General features: G+C 31.0%; 1 protein-coding gene across 1 annotated transcript; it reads right to left on the bottom strand.

The window, feature by feature from the left end:
- On the bottom strand, positions 4,492-9,409 carry LOC18612716 (cytochrome P450 CYP82D47). Its single transcript, XM_018114394.1, has 2 exons — positions 8,229-9,409; positions 4,492-5,342 (listed from the first exon to the last, which is right to left on the bottom strand). The coding sequence occupies exons 1-2, from the start codon at positions 9,180-9,182 to the stop codon at positions 4,713-4,715; spliced, it is 1,584 nt and encodes a 527-aa protein (XP_017969883.1). The 5' UTR covers positions 9,183-9,409; the 3' UTR covers positions 4,492-4,712.

The following is a 27,743-nucleotide window of genomic DNA, read 5'->3' as shown; positions in this document are numbered from 1 at the left end:
ACAAGTTGACAATATATAAAGCAAGTAGATCTTGATAGAATGTATCAAAATCTTACATAATTAATAAGAAAACTTTTATTTATTGGGATTGATTTTCCTAGATGTTTAATAAAGGTATGAAAGTCCATGGGTTTTTCCTTGCACGTGCTTTTGTCAAGCCTAAAAGGCAATTAGAAATTTATGTTCTCTGCTTCATCTATTTTCCTTGCCTTGCATATCTATTGGTGTGTTTTCAAAATGAAATGATATGTCTTTCAATACGAAAAGTTGTTTCTTGATAAATTAACTATTGGAAAGACACCTCGATTCAAAGGTTATGTTTTATTATTCTAAAAAAAAAGAAGTTATGTCTTATGATATGAAAAGTTATTTTTTATAAGGTGACTATTAGAAAAAAAATTCACTATCCAAAAGTTATATCTTATAATATGAAAGGGTGTGTTCAAAGACAATGAAGTGTCTTAATGAAAGGATGTGTCCTTAAAGAAGAGACACTTGTAAGTCTATATAAAAACTTGCTGGCAACCACTTTGAGACAAAATAATAGAGCATGAGAAGTGTGATGAACATACGAAAATTCAGAAAAAGTCATAAATACTTTGAGTTCTACTGTTTACCAAAAGTATCTAAATTCCTTATAATCTATTTGTTGCAAAAAATAAGCTTTAAGGTCAAACAACTTTGCAACCTTTAGGTCATGTCTAGTGGTCTAATTAATCTCGTAGTTGCAAGAAGAAGTTAGACGTTGGCTTCATTATATCTCTAAGGCTATTCGCATAATTCTCCTTTGGTATATTGAGTGGTAGAGGCGAAATAAGCCTTAAAGATAATGACTATTATAGCATGCCGTGAAGTTGAGTTTTTCGATTCTCTTTGAATTCCAAATACCCAATTTGCTCTAACAATTTTAAGGCTTATTTTCATGTGTCTAGAATTCAACAAAAATGACTTCCTTATAAGAGATGGTTACCAATATTGTCAAGTTAGATCACTTTGAAGGAGGAAATTTTATTCATTGCGAGAAAAATATGCACTTTTTCCTTACAACTCTCGAGGTTGCCTATTTTCTAACTACACCAAGACTGGAAGAAAGTGAAGAACAATCTAGGGACCAAATTTGTTTCAGGCGAAAATTGGATTGATTTGATGTTGACAAAGAAAATGGGAAAATGGTTATTCACTGGATTACCAGATAAGTTTTCTTTCCTTAATTGATTGATATACATGGTATTGTATGTGATATGCATAGTGCACCTAGATTGGTTGGAAAGAAATACTTCAAGATATTCATTGATGATATGTCATGTTAATTTTATAAGAATGCGTGATATGACTAATTTGGAGTTAATTCTTGATTTTCATACAAAACTTGATATGTGAAAAACTTACATGGTTACTAAAATTGTAAGAAGCTCTTTTCTTAAAGTAGAAAGAAACTCCATATTGCATGCATTAATACATACCGATGTTTGTGATTTGCATAGTACTCCATCTATTGGTGGAAAAAAATACTTCATGACATTTATAGATGATTCTTCTCGATATTGCCATGTTTATTTATTGCCTTCTAAAAATGAATGTTGATGGAATTTTGATAAGTTTAAAACTAGGCTACTGGTGAAGGGCTTTACATAAAAAAAAAGGTATTGACTACTTCGACACATATGCACCAGTAGCAAGAATAACTTCAATTAGAGAGCTTATAGCATTTGCATCAATCTATAAATTGGCAATTCATCAAATGGATGTTAAAGCAAGATTCTTAAATGGTGAATTAGATGAAAAGGTGTATGTGGAACAACTTGAAAGGTTTGTTTTTGTTGGTCTTGAAAGAAAAGTGTGTAAGTTTATTAATTCCTTGTATGGATTAAAACAAGCATTTAAACAATGGCATCAAAAGTTTTATGAGGTTGTGCTAGTTAACGGATACAATATTGATCAATCTAACAAATATGTCAATAGTAAGTTTCATAGCGATAAATGTGTCACCATTTGTTTATACGTAGATTGCATGTTAATATTTGATATTGACTTAGAATAAGTGGAGGACACAAAAAAGGTTCTTATCAAACAAGTTTGACATGAAAAATATGGGTGTGACGAATGTTATTCTTAGTATAAGAATAATAAGAGATAATGATGACATAACATTGTCTTAATCTCATTCAAAAGATCGTAATGAAGTTTGGTAAGTCAAATTTTACACCTATATCTACATCTTATGATTCTAATCTAAGGCTAATACCTAATAAAGATAAGCTAATAGCACAATTGGAATATGCAAGGATAATTAGATGTCTTATGTATGTTATGGTGTATACCAAGCCAAACGTTGCTTTTACAGTTGGGATGCTAAGTCGGTTTACAAGTAATCGAAGTAAAGTGCATTGGTACGTTGTTTATAGAGTTCTAAGGTATTTAATGACTACAATAAACTATGGGATTTGTGTCAGTTAAAATTTTACTATGCAAGTATACGTATCGACTAGATAGTATATAAGCAAGTAGAGCATCGATCCCACAAAGAATTGATTTAAACTTTTACTAAGTACTAAAGTTAGAACAAATTAATCTTATCCAAACACTCAAAATTAATTAATTAACTAAAACTAATTAACAAAAATTTAAACCAACAAGAAAAATTAAAATAATAACTTGAGAAAATATCAAATCAAACAAGCTTAAGATTACAATATCCTTCACACTTTATCTAAATCTTATCTCTCTTCCTTAACTTATTTCAATGGGTTGAATTGCTAACCTAGAGTCCTAAATTATTTATAAGGGTCTCCCGACTCATGTTATAAAAATATCTATTTTAACCAAAATACTATATCCCTATGTGAATTAAAATTAAAACAGACTCATTAAGTTCAGGCTCTAATCTGGCTACATATGGCCTATAGGTATATCCCTATCCTATATGCAAATCAATTAATATGATCATATGTTATTCCAATTTTGGTCTAAACTAAACTCCCTTTCCCAAGTTTGTTTAGGTTCCTAATTCAATTTAATTGGTGGCCAAGCAATTAAAAGCATTAAGAACAGATTGGAATAAACAATTCAATTCCCATTAAAGATAAGTAAGAAAGAGATTAAAAATCTAGATTATATGTAAGTTCAATTGCAATCCTAGAAAAAGAAAATTAGCTACTCATAAGTGCAAAAAAACAAATAACATTATACATAATTTAGCCATTGAAAGCAACAAGAGCAATAAAAGCCAAGGAAGAAAATAAAACAATATTTCCCGCCTTGATCTCCAAGTTTCAGCCTCAACTTCTAGCTTCTTGAATCTCCAAAAGTTGTCTACCCTAATGTTCTTCAAACTATCCTATTTATACTAATAACTTAACCTATACTTTTTTAAGTTGATACAGGGTTTAATTGGGCTTAAAAGTGTAATGAGAGGCCTAAAAAATCAATTATCAGTCTTTACAAATTTTCATTTCCAGCATAGTACATTCAGCCATTTTCCAACATGATTTTCTCTATCTTCAATGCAGAACTAGATAAAGTAATCTTCATAAAAGTTGTAGCTCTATCTCTTAACTTTCCAATGGTCAAAGAATAGCATCATTTGGTATTCTGTAGCACAAGTTATGACCAAAACACTAAAGCATATGTAAGCAGACTTTCGGATCTTTCAACATCTCACTTTCCAAAATTAAGCCCAATTTCTTTTAGTTCCTACAAAAAATATAAAAACTAATAAATAACAACCAAATTAAAAAGAATAACATAAAATTAAAATAACTCACTTAAAAATAAACTAATTATAAAACAACTAAAAATAAATAAATTTTAATTAAAAATTGAGGACTTAGCTAATATTTAATAACAAAATTGGAATAAAATAATTCTATAAAATAAAAGTATCAATTTGTTATTCAAGTTTTCCTTTAGTTCTAGAAGGGTTTATAAATGCTAGTTGGAACTCAATATCAAAAGTTGTCTTTTGATAAAGTGACTACAGGAAATTAAACACATTGATTCAAAGGTTATGGCTTATGATATGAAAATTTGTATTGCCATATGGTGATTATTAGAAAAACACCACTATCCAAAGATTATGTCTTGTAATATGAAAGGGTATCTTCAAAAAGAAAGAGGAGCCTTAATGAAAGGATGTGCCTTTAAAGAAAAGACACTTTCGAAGTTTATATAAAGATTTTGCTAGCAACCACTTTAAGAATTAAAAAAACAGGGCATTAGAAATGTGATGAAATGAATGAAAATTCAAAAAAAGACATAAACACTTTGAGTTCCTATTGTTTACCAAAAATATATAAATTCCTTACAATTTACTTGTTGCAGAAAGTAAGCTTTAAAGCCAAATAACTTTGCAACTCTCTAATCATGTCTAGCGGTTTAATAGAAGAAATTAGGCATTGACTTCATTGTATTCCTAAGTTTATTTGCATAACCACCTTTTTACATATAGAGTGGTGGGGCAAAATAAGCCTTAAAATAGGGACTATTATAAGATGCCTTGAAGTTTATTTTATCGGTTCTCTTTGAATTCCAAAACCCATTTGCACCAACAATCTCTACCCGAAACTACATAAAAACTGAGAAATTTCATAAAACTACAAGCAATTAAGCCTAAAGGCCTCCATTATTCATACTCTAAAGACGGTTCAACGTAAGTAGCTAGCAATAGGTGCAGAACAGGCTTGAGAGTTATCTACAGATTTATCAGCAAACATCTAGAGCTGCAAGTACAATGCAGCAGGAAGGCGCGGGCTCAGGAGAACATCAAGTGGAGTTGCCTTGGGCATGGTAATCCCTAGCCCTTCAGTCATATCCACTGACTCATTAAATGGAGTGGTTAAGTCAAATCCCTGGAGCGTGCGAGCAATCGTCAAGTGTGTTATTTGCAATGCCAATGGCATCCCGGGACAAGATCGTCTACCAGAGCCAAATGGGATCAGCTCAAAATGTTGTCCCAGAACATCCACATTTGCATGGCTTGTAAGAAATCTTTCCGGTTGAAACTCATCAGGATTGGACCAAATTCGAGGGTCTCGATGCAACCTTCGTAAATTCACAATCACACGAGTGCCCTTTTGAACGTGGTAGCCGCTGATGCTGCAAACTTCTCTTGCCTCGTGAGGAACTGATATAGGCCCTGGTGGGTATAGGCGCAATGTTTCTTTAATAACGGCTTGGAGATACACTAATTTCTCAATATCAGAGTCTTGCACCCATTTGTCCCTGCCGACTTTGAGATCTAGCTCCTCTTGGGCAGTCTTTAAGGTATGTCTATTGTTCATCAAGTTGGACAAAATCCATGTCAATGCAATGGATGTTGTGTCCGCGCCTGCTAAGAATAAATTCTACAGCAGAAAAGTAAATTAGGACCACATAGCTGGTTTAAACTTAAATACTTGAAATTTGGGTGTTATAAATAGATTGAATAATGCTTGAGAAAGTTGAGAAAAGAAAACAAAAGAATTCTAATCCGAATATGCAATAGAATTTACTGAATATATATGCTTCTAATTAATACTTACTCCTTAATTTGTTATAATGCAAGAGAAAAAGACTTTAGTGGATTATGTCAAGTGCATACACGAAATTACACATTCTTTTGCTATGATCCTCTTGGTAATAGGGTACAAGACAGATTTTAAGTTTTGGAAGAAAATATACTTAAAATCTTCTTTGTATTTGTTGTTGTCTTTCTCCTGTGCTACCCCTCTGTCTTAACCTTTGTCAAGATAAGTCCCTGTAAAACCCGCCTTTTGTCGTAACTTGGCCTCCGATCTAAGCTAGAGAAGAAAAATTTCATAGAGTGCTCCTTTCCTAAGACAATCTGGTAATAGTTGGGTGTCCAACCTCGGTAGAGTATACTTGGTTTTATTTAGGGGCGGAGGTAGTCAATTTTTGTTAATAAGGTCAGAAACAGATGAATAAAGGTTAAAAGTTTTAAAAACAAATATATTTAACTTAATTAAAAATCAAAAGATTATTAGCACAAAATAATTTTATATAACAGATAAATGAAAAAAAGAGACTTACAATAATTATTTTAAGAAGTTGTGCTCAACTATATTTTCTGAATTCAAATTCATTACTTAAATTTATGTATTAAAAAAATCTATGTCTTTAAGATTGAGTGTTGGACATTTTGATTCACATTACTTTTGTTCATGAGTTGAAGTATTGAGGTTTGATAGCTCAAGTGTAAGAAAATCATTTCGATAATTAGCATTTTTTCTTTTAAAGAATTTGTTAATTGTTTTCAATCTACTCACACTTTAATGAAACTTGAAAAAAAAATTTAGCACATTCAACATCCAACATTCTTAATTTATTTCTATTTAAACTTATAATACTAAATATAAAACTATAATGCATAAAATGTGAATAGTTAAATACGATATACAAGATTAATAATTTCCTCTTTTATAATTATTTAAAGACTATATATTTAAGATAATTTCCTTTCAACTAAATATAAAATGTAAAGTATATAAAAAAGATATACTCAAGATAATTTTCTCTTAAACAATTAGGATTAATTAAAAAATGATACATTAATAAAATTTTAAGCAACAATGCAACACTATATCTTATATTTGAGAATTATATAATAATTTATTATTTTTTAAAAATTAAAATCATGAAAATAAAATCCACATAACAGAGAAAAGACGAACATGACAAGTAGAAGATGAAACTCACAAATGACATAATAAAAAAAAAAATATGATTGATGGTTCGTTGAAATTTAAAAAAGCAAATCTATAAAAGTTTATAACATATAAGCTAATAGTATAAAATAATAATAATATAAATTAAAAGAAATAAAAAAATTTAAAATTTAGTGAAGCATGGGGGATATTTTTTTGTTCTTTATTTGACTTAATTATTAAATAAAAAATTATTGAAGTGGTCATTAAGAAAATATATCAAAAATTTTAAAAATTTTATATAATATAAAAAATTAAAAACATGGCCCCCAAAACTATATGAGGCTCCGCCCTTGGTTTTATTCCTCTATAAAAATGAAATTCTAAACATTCCAATTTCAAATCCCTATGAATCAAAAAGTAAAAGATTAAGGCTCCATATTTTTATTATTTACTTTTTACTTTTTTTAATAAAAATTAAAATCTAAAAAGTAAAAAAAATAAAAATATCAAGCAAACGGAATTTAATTAATTTAGGATAATTTGGTAACTAATAGCATCATGTGCATCTAGAGGTTGAGATAACGGCTGTTTGACCCAGCTTTTGGAAGAGCTTTTCAACGGCAAAATTTTTAAATTATGCGGGAGGTCCATTCGAGCTTTTAAACAAAGTTACAAATTAAATTTTTAAAAAAAATGTTAATGTGTAGTAACAAATATTTAATGAAATTTTTTTATATTTTTATTTATTCAGTAATAATTTATAAAATTATTGAAAAATTATTTTATTTAACATATATCTTTTTTATTTGATTCAATTTTATCTCTTGAATTAATTTAATTTATTATTTTTAATTAATATAAAATTATTTTATTTATTTATTTAAAATTTTCATTCTAAAACTTATGATTTTAATTTAACAAAATTGAGTTTTTTAATTTTAATTATTAAAAATAAATTGAAATTTTATCAAATAGTCTTTTACAGCTTACAACAATTTTGCATTAAATTTTCCAAAAATTATTTAAACTTGTTTCTATAACACTTTTAGAACAAATCTACTTAAATGACACTTACAAAAATTTCAATGGACCAAACACCATACACTATTTATCACTCTTTCATAAGTTCATCCAAATAATGTAATGGATTAGTTGAAATGTACGTGTCCTATTCTTGACAAAAATAATGGTTAGGTGAAATGTCCATTTCTTCTTTAAGTTTGTGGTGCAAAATGCTAGATGAATTCTACACCATAGAAAATAAGTCAATTTAGAAACATTATCGTAAGAGGAAAATGGTTACTAAGTCTAATATAAAATTAGTGTAGGGTAGAGTGAAGGTATTAACAAGAAGCTTACTTAAATCAAATCTCTGCAAAGCACATTTCATTTCTTGCTTGTTGTATTAAAATAATTGAGACAATTGAATCTATCACGTGAATCATGAAAATGAGAAAATAAAACTTGAATCAATGGCATTATTGCTTTTTGTTTGTACTATGGTCAGAAGATCTCAATTTGTAATGTATTAGCGAACTGTGTTAAGGTTTACCTAGTTTTGACCAAAGACTAGAAAGAACATACCATTACTGTAGCCTTGATAATTGTTTCTCGAGTATAGCCGAACATGGAATCCTCCCCTATTGCAGATAGAAGTAGGTCGATGAAATCCTGATTGTTGTGGTCTGCCTCACTCATAAGCCTCTTTAATTTATGTTCATCCACCCATCTTCCAATAATAGAATCTATCTCTTTTGCAACACGCTTCATGGATTTCACAGGTCCCCCAAAGATGGACTCCATCCATCCTAGAAATGGCATCGCTTCCGATGGAGCGATAAGACCAGAAACATACATAAAGTCTTTGATGACTTTTATTACATGTCGTGCCTCCACATCATCTTCTTCTTCACCATCCGAGATATATCTCTTGCCTGCGATCATTCTTGTGATCGTATTCAAGGTCAGGGCTTCAAATTTGTGACTAATCACAGCCTTTGGGTTTGCATCTGGTCCATTTTTCTTGCAAAACAAGTACAAATTTTTGATAAATGCATTGACCTCGAAATCTAGGACATGCTTTGATGTCTCAAGTCTATGGCTAGATAGAAGTTCGACCACAGCTAGTTTTCGTGTCTCACGCCAATACTCTCCGTAAGGAGCAAAGCCAAATCCTGCATGATCGTATCCCAGGTATGTTCCTGCATTTGATTTTGGCCGACTAGCTAACACCCTGTCGTTAGTAGTGAAGCACTCCTTGACTGCTTCATGATTGCTAATGATAAGGGCAGGGAACGCTCCAAATCGGATTGAGAAGATAGGGCCATATTTGTCAGCCATGGCTCCCAAGGTTTGAGCAAGGGTGCGCTTGCCGCCAAGTAGGTGAATGTGCCCGATGATTGGCAAGGCACCTGGAGGTTCAGGGGCTAATAAAATGCCCTTACGTTGGTGGCTGGGAGTTCCCTTCTTCCATAGTTTGTAGAATAGTACCAATCCAAGAAACCCTGCAATTGCAAACAGATGAGACGAGAAAACCATTGTTTTATGGCCTAAAGTGTAAAGTGAGAGGGATGATGGCAAGATTAAGGGTGACTGATTGTTCGATTTGATTTTCAATTTGTGTATAGCAATTGGAGAAAATTAGTCAATTGATCGAGCCATGCTTGAAAGTCGTACATGGTTGGGCCCTTAGATAATTTCTCTTACTAGTTTTGGACTGAATGGCTGTAGATGCTATCTTTGCAAACAAACTTAATCTTGACTAAAAATTTTCAACATATAACAATCTTTACCACTTATCTTTTCTTTTACATACATCTAAAAATTTTTATCTCTGCACACCTACATATATATGTCACAGGTTAGAATTTAAGTCCAATCTCATATGGCAATAAATTTTATGCCTTAAACTCTGAAAATAAAGTTTAAGTAAGCTTATAAATTAAAAATCCACGTTCTCAACCCAAAAAACATTCCTAATAGGTGGTAGAAAGCCCATATTTATATACTCAAGATCCACTCCATCTCTTACTAATGTGAGATTTGTGAAATTCTACCACACCCAATTGTGCAATGTCCTCATTACATTGGCTTTTTACCTATAGAGGAGAGGATACTTACACTAGTTCAACTCTACATCGACCCTTGTATCTCTCATGGGGGCTCACATTAGTGAAGATTCGAGTCTACTCTGATACCACTTGTCATGGGGCCATTACTCTCTTCTCAAATGGCTAACTTGATGGGGTGTGCAGCGACACCGCTTATATGTCACCCAAGACTCCTCTACCTGCTCGATGTGGGATTTTTGGAAGCACCTTACCTATTTCCTTTCTGAAGCACTAAGCGTGACATCCTCAACCACTTAATCTGGCAATGTCCTCGTCATCGTTGGCCATCCTACCTACCTCCCCTTGGAGGTGCTTTGCATGGAATCGGGTCAAGGTTGAGTCTGCTTTAATACCAAATGTTAGGGGCCAAAACTTAAACTTAACCTTGTGCATCCTTAAGTTTTGAAAATAGAGTTTAAATAAGCCTTAAAACCCACAAAATAGCGAAAACAAAAGAAAAGAATACGAAAAAGAGCTTTTTAGAAATATAATACTTTTTATTTCTTTGGGATTATGTTAAAAATGAGGATAAGGGGCTTATTTATAGACTAATGACCCTCTTTGTTAAATAAGACTAGGTTAAAAGATAAAGATAAAATAAGATAACATAAGAGATTTAATTTGAAGAACTAATATTCAAATTAAATCCAAATCTTAGTCCAATCTAATAAATCTAAATCTAAACCTAGATATACATTAACAAACCCAAGAGTTCAAATTAGATTACACTATGTGGGCTGTGTGTTGTTTATTTTCTACCCATGCAAGTATACATATTGCAAAGATAATATAATGATGAGTGAAGTATCGATCCCACTGGGAATCGAATTAATTCTTACTATTAATTACTAAAATTACACCCCTAATTTTATCCGAACAATACAAATTGCATTAAAAAGCAAAATTAAATCAAAGTTAAAAACAAAAACTAATCTAAATTTACTCAGAAAAATTATTTTATTAGACTTGATTGACTTTTAGATCTAAGATTACGATGTCCCTTAATACTTAATTTGATTATTGTTTCTCTCTTTTAACTTAGTTTAATGGATTAAGTTGTGAACCTAGAGTCCTGATTTATTTACAAGTCTCTATCTAGTTTCTCATAAAAATATCTCTCCTAATTAATTTACTATATGTCTATACAAATTAAATTGAAGAAAGATTAAATAAATTCGTACTCTAATTTTGACTACGTATGACTTACAGGTGTATGTCTACCCTATATACAAATCAAACCACCTAATCAACTAAGTGTATTTGATCATATGATATTCTATTAAAGGTATACCTAAATCTCTTTCGTCAAAGTTTAACTTAGGTTTTCAATTCAATCTAATTGGTGATCAAGCAATTAGAAGCATTAAGAATAGAATAGAATAAGCAACTTAAAACCATTAAACATAAGCAAAAGAGAGATAAATAAATTAGACTACGTATTGAGTTTAATCATAATCTTAGATAAATAATTTAGTTCCCTATCAAGGCATGCATTATCATTAAATTAAGTTTAATCATCAAAACCAAAACCAAAACCAAGAAAATAAAAGATTAACAGAAAGATAATAGAAACCCAAGAGTTGCAATCTTGATCTCCAAATCTTTTTGAATTCCTTGATTTCATCTCATCTTTAATGAGACTTTTTCAATGACTTTGTGGCTTATTCTCAGCTCTAAATTTGATGTTTCATGTTTTTTTTATTCTTTTAAAAGTGATCTTCAAAGATGTTTTTAAAAGGCTCAAAGCTGTAACAAAATAGAAGTCTAAAACCACTTAAACTCTAAGTTCTACGTTGGTCAAGAAAGAAGTGTATTTGAACAAGGAAATCTTTATCAGACCACTTGTTACTACTACAACAAGTTTTTTTATCCACTTTCTAGGTCGAATTGGGTGAAGTGGTAAATATGGAAACTGTAGCATTTCCTCTTATTTTTCCAATGATCTAAGAATCACCTCATTTGGAGTTCTGTAGAGAAAGTTATGATCAAAATACCAAGACATGTGTAGTAGTAGTTTGCACTTCAAAATTGCTCTCCTTCTTCCATTAAATTCCATTAAAAGTCTTTCTTCCATTAAAAGTTTTTCTTCAATAAACACCTATAAAGGTACAAATAAATCAATAATAGCTTAACTTAGGCACATTAACACTAATTTAAGCACAAATTTAACTAAGATTGTATTGACTCACCTAATTAAGTAACTTAAAATAATTAGATAAAATATGTTTAATTTCTATGGATTACTACAATAATTTAGCTAAATTATTTATCAAAATTAAGTCCAAATAACTCTATATCATAGAGTTATGACACCACTAAACTGAAGATTTTGCTAGTCCTTGAGCAAAACATAGAAATGAAACTAACTTATGAAAAACAATTTTAAATGACAAAAACAAAATAGATAAAGCAACTTCTAGAGATAGAGTGCGTCAACTCAATGATTTCCATAATTTATTCAAAAGTTTGTCTATCAGTCTTTAACTTAAGGTAAAATATAAGCATCATTCAGATTCATGTTTCAATTCCAATGCAAGTACATTTTCAAATGGATTTCTATGTGTGTGAAATCTTTTACCAAGAATATCATAACATCCATATGAGTTTATGCCAACGCGAAATTCAAATTAGTATTAGAATTCCATATGTTTAATTTTCATCTCTCTCTCCACTGATGTAGACTAACACAAAATTAGGGATCATTAGGTTTTTATAAAGCTTGTAATGTATGGCTAGGGTCAAGGTAGGATAAAGGATATAATGTGACTCAAATCAACCTAAACACATAATTATTTTAGGACCTATACATAGAGCTCTATTTTCCTTCTCAACATACACCCTTTCTTCCACATTTAAACTTTTCTTTTGTTCAATACTTTATTCTATTTTTTCTCCACATACACCCTTTCTTCCACATTTAAACTTTTTTTTGTTCAATACTTTATTCTTTTTTTTTTTTTTGCAATTTCAAAATTTTACACTCCCAAACTTATTTCTTTGTATTGTAAGTAGTGGAAGATTTTTAATATTTTAAACTTTTTCCACATTAACATCACCTTTCTACCATATGCATTTAGCTTAATATATATTTTCTAAAATAATATACATCCTTATGAGTCAAGGTTGCAAAGTTGAAAATTTTATTTTAAGACTAGGCTTAATTATTATGTGGTTAAACAAAGAAAAGGGAAATTAGGCTCAAAGGGGTATGCTAGGGATAACAATATATCAAGGTTGGCTTTTTAGGCTCAAACAGTCCAAAGATAGCCTAAATCATGTCCCTAACTAAGTATTGCGTAGGATTTCACCTTGAAAGAGGATTAAGCAAATTCTAGAATTCATGACATAATTCAAAATTTTATATCAACATAAACCTTCTCTAAATATTCACAATAATTCAAAGCAAAATATAAAGTGCTTAAAATTGTAGAAATCACATCCTAACAATGATACTAAACAAAAGAATTTAGCATGAATCCAAACAAAAACCTTATTAATCAAAAGTTAAAAATTTAAGACAACTAGTTTTTATCATTAGAAAGGGAAATCATCGAAAAAAATTGGTACAACTTTATTCTAGATTCCTAAAAATTTAAGTAAGCTTAAAAATTAACTAACCAACTAATCCTAATTACTTAAAAATCTAGATAAACATGTAACTAAATTTAAATCTAAAACTTCCATAGAATATTTTTCACCAGAAAAGTAACTTCACCCCCTAAACTTAAACTACACATTGTCCTCAATGTTAGAAAAAATAAAAGAAAGGTAAAGAATACTCCCATAATGGTTAGATGAATCTGGTGAAGCTTTAATCCTCTTCTGCATCCACATCGTCCTTTGCTTCATTGTCCTTTGCCTCATTGGCACCTCTAGAAAAATCAAGTGTTGATGGAATAGTAGCCATGTCCATCCCCTTAAAAACACTATAAGCGTGAAACTTTTGATCCATATGTTCATTATATTGGGTTTGATAAGCCATGTATTGCTCAAATTGATGCTCAAGTTGCTTAACTAGGTGCTCAAGGTTCTCAATTCTTTGAGTCATTAATAGTTGTTCAGATCTTGGTCGAGGGGGTTGAGGATGGTGTGTAGAAACAGAACTACCCCTAACAGAAAGTTGAGGTTGTTTGAGGATGAGATTGATATTTATAGGGAGTTTAGGGGTGTAACAACTCTTCACCGGCATCCCAATTTACACTAGCCTTTTTGCACATAGTTGTAATCAAAGAAGGGAACCACAAGCCATCGTGCTTTTGTTTTTGTAGTGTGCGTCATGGCTTTGTAAATGACATGACCAATATCAATTGTGCATCTTGTCATGATGGAATGAATAAGGATGGCTCTTTCTTTTGTGACATTGTTGAGATGCATTGTAAAAAGTACTTTGGATGCCGCAAAATATAACCATATTTTTTAATTTGGTTTCATCACATTCCTCTTGATTGAAACTGGTGCATTGTTGATGATCCGCCATTAAGCACCCTCCTCGCAGAATATACGGATGATGTCATCCCAATCCTCATACTTAACCAAGTATTAACCATATCCATCATTTTCAAAATCAAGAGCTTTAATAAATTCATTAATGGCATGGCTTGAGAATGGAACTAATTTACCTCGCACAAAAACAAAATCATTAATAGCTTCAACAACTTTAGCGTTAAATTCTCTTACCAGAAAAATAATTGTAGTTGTTGGCGAGGCACAAAATTTTTGCCAATCTCATTCATCAATCATTTATTGGAAGTCAAGGTGTGTGATCAACCTTTGATCCAGTCCATGTTCAGGTATTGCAATTTTGTTGACGAGAGAACTGGCGTGTCTAGCCATAATGTTGGCAAACACAAATCTTATTTGATCAAATGAACCACTGGACCTTGGTCTTGCTCATTTAGGTATCATTCTCAAGTTTCCTACAATTAATCTTAACCAAAAGAAAAGAAAACAACCCACAAAACACAATAAACCACCACAAAAAATCAGCCTTTATGTCCTCGATTCATAGTAAATTAATGCCCATAGTATCGAGTAAAAGTCCAATAATTAATTTATTCCAAACGACTAGGCATTAAAAAGTAAATAATTTTAAATCAATCAACTTACCCATTTTCTCAATTTCAACCCACCCAATAATTTTAAAGCATAAATAAAGCCAAGATATCAAAACCCAATAATAACTAAGCACAATAGCTTATTAATCCAAAATTTCCATCATAAATTTTCAACTAAATAGATAATGTGAAGCAAGACAACAATATTTCTTAAAAATAATATATATATGAAAGAAAAATATAAAAGAAAAATTGAAACTTGAAATCTTGAGTAAATAAGTTGAAAATAAGTGTGGAAAGAAGGAGATTAATGTGGGTAATGGGTATGGAGGAAGATTTATGAAGGGGGAGTAGTGGTGTGAAGTGGAGTCGAGGAGAGATGGAAAGCTGTGGTTGGAAGAAAGGAGAGCAAAATGCAGAAAATTACACTAAGAAAAGAGAGTTAGGGTTGTTAGAATGAAGAGGGGCTTTAAATAAGGGGAGTCGAGTTAAGAGGCTGCCCATTGTGGGCAAAAAATGACTAGTGAGCTACCTATAACAAGGGGGAAAAATGAATAGTGGGTTGCCTATTGTTGGCAACCAACAATAGAGGGGCAACGGGTTAACCCTAGGGGCGTCACGACCCACATTGTTACCTTTTGCGAGCGTTGTAATCCTTTACGAGGCCACCACCTTGCTATGCAGGCATCGCGACCCATGTCTTTTTAGGCTATTGAGCTATGACCTTCTTTAGGGGAGCCATAACCCCAATGATGCGAAACCCTCCTTTTTTTAAAAAAAAAAGGGTTGCAACTTTAAGCCTAGTGAGCCACGACCCACGAACTTTCTACTCAGAAGGTTGTGGCCTCCCCTAGTGGGAGCCACAACCTACCTCACTCTTTTTTTTTAATTAATTTTTTTCAATTTTTATTTTAATTTTTTTGAGAGGCTGATTAAAGTTTTTTACACTTGTAAAATAAAAAAATAAATTATTAATAATTTTCAATAATAAGAAAAATAAATAAATAAATGAAAATAACTTAGAGGAAATAAATTGAGTTAGAATGCTTGGGTTGCCTCCCAAGAAGTCTTGATTTATAGTCTTCAGATTGACTTTCTCTGATTCAAATCACATTGATAAGTGTGATTGAGGACCTTTAAAGATCGAAATCGCCACTAGAATAGTGCATTAATCGTTACCATTCACATTGAAGCTTGATTTATCATCAGCCACCTCCATGGCTTCGTGAGGATATACTTTCATAACAATGAAGGGCCAAGACCAACGAGACTTCAATTGTCACGACTCGGTACTCTCCTCGAGCTCGTGACAACTGCCACGGTATCTCGATAGACATTCATTACCCTAATTGTCGACTAGGACCTAGCAAGGCTTACTATCAGTATCTCATTTCCCTCGTGAGTAACCATTGTCGAAAATCATGTTTCGAGAGATTATAAACTATTTCCAATTCAAAACAATAGAAAAATAAATTTTTCCTCATAGGGGTATTTTAGTCATTTTTCTCCAAAAAGTTCGAAACTGGCTAAAATGTAATATACAAGTACAAAACACATAATTCATAATAAAAAATGAGTTTTAAAGTCTAAAATCTTCATTTAAAACGAAATTATGGTTATTTGAATATAATAAGAAAATAAAGGAAATATTAAGTAAAATATTCTATTTTCTTATGAAATAATATTTTTAGAGTTATACGTAAATAATTTTTGTAGCGTAAAAGCTAAATAAATTTATACATACTGTAATACAGTAAGCCAAAATATTTAATTTAATTTACAATAACAAGGGAGCCCCCAAATAAACAAAAGTAAAGAGGATTGTGAACCTACGGTTTGGAAAATGCATATCCAATGATAGTCCTCGATGAGATCAGTTATTTACAGTCTATACTGAACCTGAAATGGATTGAAATGAGGGTGGTGAGATTATAAAATCCCAATGAGCAAGCAGACACCATCAAAAACATCTAGAGTTGAGTACATGGAGACAATAAAGTAAATCATCGTAAACTGGATCACAACATTAGAACACATTTCATTCAAAATACGTAAAGAGGCTTATGAATCTCATAAAAACTAGGCTTGTGCCATAAATCCATTCTCGGAGACACCTTGGCCGAGGCATCCTACAAAGACCGCCAAGGCTGTTAAAAATTTACATTTCACATAAAACACATTTTTCGTTGGACATCACAACCATTCCTTGGCGTTGGCTAAGTTAACCCTCACGTGGTGGTTTAGCGTGAAGTGAATCCTAAACTTTACCCCAGGAGATACCCTACGCTCCTCTTCGATCGAGGTAAGAATATAATGGGGTTTACTGTGCCCCTCCAAAAGGCTGGTCCACAAAAACCCCTACTGCAGTGATTAATTAATATATAATCCACCATACAATAAAACTCAATAACATGATATGGTAGTTTTTTTGTAATTCGAAGTCTTTCAAGGCAACTAAACAATTCGTATTTCAATACAATTGCCAACTAGCCAATCATGCCCGATTTATCATAAGCCAATCAATTTAAACAATCGAATTGTAATAATTAACAGTCTCCATGTACTCTATTTTTCAAAATCATTATTAATTTCAAAACAATTTATAAATTAATTTCATTGAAACACATTTATTCATAAAACATGAAAATTTACCTTTTTAAATCCTTTTTTTCATAGAATTCATGAAATCATCTAAAAACCACTCTAGATAATTAAAATGACAATAAGTTTACTCATAATGTCTAGAGTGCAGATTCTCGAAATACTCAGACTACTGGTCCTCGGGTGTAATTCCCTTACCTTTATCGGAGGTCTCACCAACTTGACATAGTACAAAATCGAGAAATTCACCACATTGGTACTAAATTGAAATTAAACTAATTTAGACTACTAATGCATGATATGGAATGCAAAAATGCACTAGTAACTATCTAAATCCAGTATTGGCCTAATTCGTCTTATCACCCAATTAAATTACTAACGCGCCCAATTTAATCCCAAATTGCTCCATTTCTTTTCTAATACCTCAATTCACCAAACATTATTCAAATAACACCAATTTCAGCATCAAAACCTTCCCATTTCTTCATGGAAAAATTCGGCCATTACAGTGCACTAACATCTTGATTTTTCCTACTTAATTTTTTCACCATTATTCATCATTTTCTAAGCCATTTCTCTTGAAATAATAACAATCCATCACCCACACACATCAAGGAAGATTCAACCAATGAAGATTCATGGGAAAAATAGATTTTTTTATTGTTGTTTTGTTTCTAAATATGCTAAACTAATTAAAAACACTAACATATCTTAAAATCAAATCAATCCAACATCTTTCTCTCTCCTTACCCATTTTGATCAGCCATGAATTCATCATGAAAACATGTAATTTAATCATTGAAAATAAGGAGAAATGCTTAAGGAAAATAGATTTCAAGCTTAAGTTGAAAAATCTTACCTTTTTCACTTGTTTTCCTTGATTTTCCATACTTTTTCTCTTGAAATTCTTCACCTAGGGTTTGTTCTTCCTTTTTTTTCCCTCTCTTCCTAGCTTGGCCGAATATTTGGAGAGATAATGGGCTGATTTATGCTGATTTTTAAGTTAAATAATAAAATATCCTAAGCTTGACACATGGCATGTTTCCATTGGTCCATTTTTAAAACTTTAAAAATTTTAAACCTTTTTATCTCCACCACATGATTAGTCAAAGGTCAAAATGAGGATAAGGGAAGACCATGTGCTGGACAAATGTCCTAGTGGTGAAAAATTACTGTTTTGCCCCTAGGGTGAAAAATTACCATTTTACCCCTACGCTCCGAAAAATACCAAGATTACAATATTTCACTTCTCAACCTCAAATCATGTTCTAAATAGTCAATATTGATCAATCTTAGTCAAAAATTTCATCCAACACTCACATCTTAACCTCGGGTGGCAAAATGACCATTTTACCCCTAGGTTATGAAAATTCCAATTTGACTCCAAATTGGTCCTCGAATTCCCAATCACCGTATTAAATCATTCTTGGATTGTAAAATTTTCAATTTCACCCTAATATCTCTATTTGATCTAGTTCGAGGCTTAAATCAACTTTGTTGTACCTCTAGGTACAATACCAACTTTTATAAATTTTCGGGACTCTCCTAGTATGCAAACATGTTATCCATCACATTTATGTCATGACAAGTATTTATAAAGTCAGGCTTGACATCAACTTTCCAGAAAATAATCTCAAACGAGAATTATATAAGAGAACATGTTGGCTAGGTTCAAAGCTCCTCCTTATGATTTTTTTATCATGCTATATTTTCATCTTCTCCTTGTAGATTTTTGCATTCTCATATACGTCTTGACGAAATTCATCAATCTCATTGAGTTGCAAAATACACTTTTCTCTAACTACTTGAAGATTAAAATTCAATTTTTTAATAAATCAATATGCTTTGTGTTCAAGCTCAGTTGAAAGATGACACGTTTTACCAAACACCAATCTATAAGGAGACATCCCAATCGAGGTATTATATGTAGTCCTATAAGCCCATAAAGCATCATCTAACTTTGTTGACCAATCTTTTCTATAGCAACAAACAATCTTCTCCAAAATTCCTTTAATTTCTCTATTTGACACTTTAGCTTGGCCATTCGTTTAAGGATGATAAGCAATGGCTATTTTGTGCATGACCCCATATTTGGCTAGAAATGCCTTAAAATTTTTGTTGCTAAAGTGAGATCCTTCATCACTAATTATGGCTCAAGGTGTACCAAAACTTGTAAAGATGTTCTTTTACAAAATGTGTATCACTACCTTAGAGTCATTCCTTGACAATGCAACAGCTTCAACCCATTTAGAAACATAATCAACAACCAAGATATATTTATTATTGAAGGATGGAATGAATGAACCCATAAAATCAATTCCCCACACATAAAAAATTTTGACTTCAAGGATGTTGTTGAGAGAAATTTCATGTCTCCTAGATATATTGCCCACTCTTTGACATCTTTCACATCTTTCAACAAAATTATGAGTATTTTTGAAAGGGGAAAGCCAACAAAAACCTAATTGTAGATCCTTTGCAACAGTTCTTTTTCCCCCATAATGTCCTCCATAATCAAATGAATGGCAATGATGAAGAATATTTTCAAATTCTTCTTTAGGAACACACTTTCTAATAATTTGATCTCCATAGTACTTGTAAAGAAAAGGCTAATCCCACATGTAGTATTTAACATCACACAAGAATTTCTTCATTTGTTGAGAATTAAATCCAAGAGGGAAAAGATTAGTCACAAGATAGTTCACAAAATGAGCATACCATGGCAAATTTTTCTACTTCTCTATATGAAACAATTGCTCATCAAGAAAGGTCTCATTGATCACTGTTGAATTCCCAACTTGTTCTCTAGTCTCCAATCTAGATAAATGGTTAGCCACTTGATTTTTTATACCTTTCCTATCTTGAATTTGCAAGTTAAATTCTTGAAGCAAATCTACCCATCCTTTCAAGCATGGTTTTACATCCTTCTTCTTGATCAAATATTTAATAATTGCATTCTCAATGTAAATAATGACTTTAGTACCAACAAGATAGGAACAAAATTTATTAAAAGAAAAAACAATAGCAAACAACTTCTTTTCAGTTGTGGTGTATTTACTTGAGCCTCATTCAATGTTTTGCTGGCGTAATAAATAGGATGCAAAATCTTCACTTTCTGTTGGCCTAAAACTACACCAACTGTGTTCAAAATTTAAGAGTATGGTGCCTTGAAAAGCAAGTATATTCTCATGTTTAATTTCATTTAATTTATTTGTAATGAAACTACATTTTGATAATAAGATGAAGAGTTTGTTTTAAGTAAACATTCATTATTTAATTATTAAGGTACCATGATTTTATTAAAGTATTAAAATACATTTTTATGAAGAGACATACATAGGAGACATGTATTTTAATTGAATCTAAAAATTATTAACAGCCATATAATAAAGCTAGTCACTTTGTTATGATAAGGCAGTAGTGTCTATATTACTTCCAATGAAATGAATGTGATTCACTTCAAAGGAATGATGAGTCTCAAATCATCGGAATGGTTGATTTCTATCAATGACATTATAACATGAACTGGAATCACGTGAAAATCAAATTTAAGTTTAACAGTTACTTAAACCTTGATCTCACACTTATGCATTTGCTTATAGTAGAACCAAAATCCTAGTGCATAGTAGACTCATGTTTTATCCTCTTCTAATCTTTGATATACCATGGGCATGATCATCATAAAGCATTGATCTAAACTTCATATGTTGGGATTTTAATCAAGATGAAAATCCAGGAACATGTATCACATAGTGGAGTTCATAATATTAATATCACTTTTAATTATTTCAGGAAAATTTGTGATTAATTTGGGCCCAATGGATTGATGAATTAGCTACTCATCAAATCTTGATACTCAAAAGGTTATATCTAGAGTATTGGATAACTAATTGGATGAAATTTGAGACTAGGGGACAAAATTGACACAAAGGGTAAAATGATAATTTCATCTTTTATCATTAGACGGTTATGAGGGTTCATAATATAAGGTTTGAAATTGGACAACTAATAATGAATATCAAGTATTAAATCATTTCTCATAATTATAGTTAATCCAAGAGTGCAACTATGAGTCTATGGTGGAGTGATTTCCCAGCAACGACGTCTATATTTTAAATTTGTTCTTTTGCACCCGAGCATTTGGCTCATTGGTTGGTGCATAATCCCCCTGCCTAAAGAGTAGGGTTCGAATCCCCCCCTCTCCCAATTTAAAAAAAAAAAACTGAAATTATCTTAATGACATTAAGAATAATTCTAAGTTTTTTAGAGCTTGGAATATCTATGTCCAAATAGATTCCCCATTTAGCTTCGTAAAATTCAACTTGTTTAAGTTGTAATGCATGTTTTATTTGATTAATTAAATTTTGTACAAAAATGGTAGCTTTTATATGTTTGTCTTAATTTAGACAAGAAAACATATTTTGTCTTAATTTAAACAAGAAAACATGTTATGTCTTAATTTAGACAAGAAAATACCTTTGTCTTAATTTAGAAAAGAAAACATGTTTTGTTTTAATTTAGTCTTAATTTAGACAAGGAAACATGTTTTGTTTTAATTTAGACAAGAAAAACATGTATGTCTTAATTTAAGACAAGAAAATATGTTTAGTCTTAATCTAGATAAAAAAACATGTTTGTCTCAATTTCGACAAGATAACCTGTTTTGTCTTAATCTAGATAAAAAAACATGTTTGTCTCAATTTAGACAAGATAACATGTTTTGTCTTAATTAAAGACAAGAGTTGTCCTAAATTAAGATAATACAAGAAGGATTCTTGCAAAATGAATCTAGACATTCATGTTGATAAAAGGAAACTCCACGTTGGACTATCTCTTTTATTTATTATTAATTTTTTTTAAATAAATATGGATAATAATAATAAAATAAGAGTTATTATTCAATAAGAAGTTTTATTTTATTAAGAACTCTAAATGATAGTTAAAGAATTAAATTATTTATTTTTTAATTTTAAATTTGATGATTATGTAGCATGTTTGATCCATCCATAACTCTAAATGGATGGTCAACATTGATTCAAAAGTATTTGATTTTGCTTAAACCTTTAAGGCAAGAGTCTTAATAAAAGGAGAAGAGATTGGAAGAAAAGGAATATACATATCTTTCTTGAAAATAGTTTCAGCAGTCACTTTTCTCCTCCTCCTAACATTATCGCACCTCACTTTCTTTCTCCCAATCCTTTTTGATTTCTTAAACAAAAAATAGCCATTAATTTTTAGGAAGGAAAGAGAGACAAAATCGGTTGTCATCTTGTAGTTTAACATTCCACACCTTGTCTACTTAAGGTTCAAGTTGAAAGCATTTTTCAAGAATAAGTGGTAAGCTTGTTTGGTTGAGAAATCAATCATTGGTGTGGTGGTGTCCGAAAATAAGAATCTCGAAATAAAAGGTACGTTTTATCTTACTTTAACATATTCTTATTTTTAGGATGTGTTTATGTTACTTGCAATAGGAATGATATGTTTTTCAACTTGTGTAATTGGATTGCATGCTTCCTTTATGAAAGAAAAATTTTTGAAATCCATGTTTTACATAAACACATCAATGCACTTAGATCCAACTCCATTAAACTACATAATCACTAGCATCACACATTAGTTCAAAAGGAAGATTCCAATCTAGAATAGTGATAATAAGAGCATAAATTAATTTCTTTTTCAATTCAAAAAAAGCATCATGGCAAGCATTATCAAAATTAAAAGGAGTATTTTTTTCAAAAAAAATTACAAACTAGTTTAGAAATTTTAGAAAAATCTTTAATGAATGTCCTATAAAATCTAGCATATCTTAAAAACGTACGAATGCCTTTAATAGAGGTGGAAGTTTTTCAATTGTTTCAATGTTTGCTTTGTCTATTTTTGAACATTCACTAGAGACTTGATGACCTAAGACTATTGTCAATTAAAATTTTACTATGCAAGTATACGTATTGAATAGATTGTATATAAGCAAGCAGAGTATTGATCCCATAAAGAATTACTCTAAAATTTTACTAAGTGCTAAAATTAGAACAATTTAGTTTTATTCAAATAATTAAAATTTGAATTCTAATTAAACTAAAAATTACTCAACTAAAACTAATTTAATTAAAAATTAAAGCAATAAGATAATTAGATAAAAAGCAAATCAAACAAGCCTAGGATCACAATATCCCTCACACTTCATCTAAATCTTACCTCTCTTTCTTAACTTATTTCAATGGGTTGAATTGCTAACTTAGAGTCCTCAATTATTTATAAGGGTTTCCCGACTCATCATATAAAATATCTATTCTAACCAAAACATTATATCCCTATGTTAAATGAAATTAAAATAGACTCATTAAGTTCAGGTTCTAATCTAATTACATATGGCCTATGGGTATATCCCTATCTTATACACAAATCAATTAATATGATCATATGCTATCCCAATTTTAATCTACACTAAACTCCCTTTTCTAAGTTTGTTTAGATTCCTAAATCAATTTAATTGGTAATCAAGCAATTAAGAGCATTACGAACAAACTTGAATAAACGATTCAACTCCCATTAAAGATAAGCAAGAAAGAGATTAAAAAATTATATTACATTTGAGTTCAATTGCAATCCTAGAAAAAGAAAATTAGCTACTCATAATTTCAAAGACAAATGACATTATATAAAATTCAACCATTGAAAGTAACAAGAAAAATAAGAGCTAAGGAAGAAAACAAAATCATTGATTGCAACTTGTTTTTTGAGTTTTTGCCTCAACTTTCAACCTATTGAATCTCCAAAAGTTCTTTCTCCTCCACTTAAAAATATCCTATTTATACTAATAAACTTAACCTATAATTCCCAAAGTTAACCTACTTATGTAATTGGGCTTAAAAGTGTAATGAAAGGCCCAAATATCAATTGGCAACCTCAAAATTGCCATTCCCGCAATAATACACCCAATCATCTTCCAATACAATTTTCTCTATCTTCAAGGTAGAACTAAGTAAAGTGATCTATGAAAGTTGTAGCTCTGTCTCTTAGCTTTCCAATGGTCTAATAATTGTATCATTTGGAGTTCTACAGCACGAGTTATGGTCAAAACACCGAAATATATGCAAGTAGACTTCTAGGTCTTTCAATACTTGCTTTCCAAAATTAAGCCCAATTCCCTTAATTAGTACAAAAACATAAAAACTAATAAATAACAACCAAATTAAAGGAAATAACATAAAATAAAAATAACTCACTTAAAAATAAACTAATTATAAAAACAACTAAAAATAACTAAATTATAATGAAAATTAAGGACTTATCTAATATTTAATAACAAAATTAGACTAAAATAATTCTATAAAATAAAATTATCAACTATGCCTTCTTGCACCATAAAACAATTTTTTTCCCAATTTAAAACTAAATTAGTTTCTTCATATCTCTTAAGTACTTTAGCAAGATTAAATGGACAATCATCAAAATTATCCTAAAAAACTGAAAATATCCATAAATACTTCCAAAAACTTTTCAACCATATCAAAAAAAATTGCCAACATCTTGCAAAGTCTAAAAGGCATTCTACAAAAAGCAAAAGTTCCATAAGGACAAGCAAAAGTGGTTTTTTCTTGGTCTTCAAGAGCTTTGGCAATTTGATTATAACCAAAATAACCATCTAAAAGCAATAAAAATTCTTACTTGCTAGTCTATCAAGCATTTGATCAATAAAAGGGAGTGGAAAGCAATCCTTTCTAGTGGCATTGTTCAATTTTTATAGTCCATACATACCCTCCATCCAGTCACAGTTCTAATGGGAATGAGCTCATTATTTTCGTTAGAAACTACAGTCATACCTCATGTCTTTGGGACACATTAGACTTCACTTACCCATTAACTATCAAAAATAGGATAGATAAGACCTGCTTCTAGCCACTTGATAATTTCTTTCTTTACCACCTCTTTCATAATTAGATTTAACCTTCGTTGATGCTCAATGGTTGCCTTGTGATTTTCTTCAAAAAAAATTTTTGCATTCAAATTGATGGACTAGTTCCTTTGATGTCAACAATGGTCCACCCAATTGCTTTCTGGTAGTCTTTTAAAATATGAAGGAGGTTATTTTCTTGTTCATTAGAAAAAGAAAAAGAAACAATTACTACTAAGGTAGAAAACTTCCCAAAAAAGTATACATTAAATGGTTAGGCAATGCTTTGAGCTCAAATACAAGAGGTTCTTCAATGGAAGGCTTGATTGGTGAAGTTGAAATTGATAATTCCAAAGACTTAAATTGAGATTTTGGGAGACTTGATGGAGCATCCAAATGGTTAGCATATTCAAGAACTTTGTCATCAATAATATCACATAAAGAAATAAAAGATGCTTCTAGTGGATTATCATAATGATTCTCATTAAACACATTATTAGTAATGCTATCCACCACATTAATTGAGAAACATTCATCATCTTCATTGGAAAATTTTAAAGCTATAAAAGTATTAAATGTTACTTGTTGATTTTCAACCTTTAAGGCAAGCTCACTATTTTCCACATCAATTAGAACTCGAGCAGTTTTCAAGAATGGTCTCCCAAGAATGATCGGTACTTCAAAATCCGTTTTCTATATCAAGAAAAATAATATCTATTGAAAAAAATAAACTTACCAACTTTCACCAAAACATTTTCCACAATACCATAAGGATAGGTGATGGATCGATTAGTAAGTTGTAAAGTTATAGAAGTTAGCTTAATCTCTTCCGAACCCAATATTTTATAAATGCACAATGGCATCAAATATATACTTGCACCCAAATCACATAAAGCTTTAGCCAAACAAATCGTACCAAGAGTGCAAGGAATAGTAAAACAACCTAGATCTTTAAGCTTTAGTGGAAACTTATTCTAAATAATGGCACTGTACTCTTCAGTAAGTACAGTAGTTTCAAACTCACCCAATTTCCTTTTTTTAGATGAGATGTCTTTTAAGAATTTAACATATCTTGGCATTTATTCCAGACCTTTAGCAAAAAGAAAATTAATATGTAACTTTTTAAGCACATTATGTCATGACCCGATACTCCCCTCGAGCCCGTAACAACCACCGCGGTGTCCCGGTAGACACTCATTACCCGAAATGTCAACCCAAAACCTCGCAAGGCTTTACTATCAGTTTCTCATTTCCCTTGTGAGCAACCATTATCAAATATCGTGTTTTAAAAGATTTTAAACTATTTCCAACTAAAAATAAATAAAATATTAATTTTCGTCTCACAGGAGTATTTTGGTAATTGTTCTAAAAAATTTTAAAATTGGCTAAAACGTAATATACAAGTACAAAACACATAATTCATATTTAAAATGAGTTTAAAAGTCTAAAATCTTCATTTAAAACGAAATTATGGTTATTTGAATATAATAAGAAAATAAAAGAAATATTAAGTAAAATATTCTATTTTCTTATAAAATAATATTTATAGAGTTATACGTGAATAATTTTTATAGCGTAAAAGCTAAATAAATATATACGTACTGTAATACAGTAAGACAAAATATTTAATTTAATTTACAATAACAAGAGGGCCCCCGAATAAACAAAAGTAAAGAGGACTGTGAACCTACGGTTTGGAAAATACAAATCCAACGGTAGTCCTCGATGAGATTAGCTATCTACAGCCTATACTGAACCTGAAATGGGTGGAAAGGAGGGTGGTGAGATTATAAAATCCCAATGAGTAAACAGACATCATCATAAATATCTAAAGTTGAGTACATGGAGACAATAAAGTAAATCATCGTAAACTGAGTCTCAGCATTAGAATACATTTCATTTAAAATACGTAAAGAGGCTTATGAATCTCATAAAAACTAGGCTTGTGCCATAAATCCATTCTCGGGGACACCTTGACCGAGGCATCCTACCGAGACCGCCAAGGCTATTAAAATTCACATTTCACATAAATCATGTTTTTGTTTTGAAAACATAGCCATTCCTTGGCGTTGGCTAAGTTCCCCCTCACATGGTGGTTTGGCGTGAAGTGATACCCTACGCGCGTCTCCGTTCGAGGTAAGAATATAATGGGGTTTACAGTGCCCCTCAAAAATATTGGTCCATAGAAACCCCCTACTGCAGTGATTAATTAATATATATAATCCACCATACAATAAAACTCAATAACATGATATGACAATTTTGTAATTCACAGTATTTCAAGGCAACCAAACAATTCGCATTTCAATACAATTGCCAACTAGCCAATCATGACCGATTTATCATAAGCCAATCAATTTAAACAATCAAATTGCCACAATTAACAGTCTCCGTGTACTCTATTTTTCAAAATCACTATTAATTTCAAAACAATTTATAA

This window comes from Theobroma cacao, chromosome 1 (assembly GCF_000208745.1).
Source record: "Theobroma cacao cultivar B97-61/B2 chromosome 1, Criollo_cocoa_genome_V2, whole genome shotgun sequence".
Taxonomy (NCBI): domain Eukaryota; kingdom Viridiplantae; phylum Streptophyta; class Magnoliopsida; order Malvales; family Malvaceae; genus Theobroma; species Theobroma cacao.
Note: the sequence above shows the minus strand (reverse complement) of the source record. Positions and strands in the feature narration are given on the sequence as shown.

Coding starts and splice junctions, on each gene's coding strand:
- LOC18612716 (XM_018114394.1), bottom strand. CDS start 9,182: ATGGTTTTCTCGTCTCATCTGTTTGCAATTGCAGGGTTTCTTGGATTG. Junction 5,343..8,228: donor TTATCAAGGCTACAGTAATG/GTATGTTCTTTC, acceptor TTTCTGCTGTAG/AATTTATTCTTAGCAGGCGC.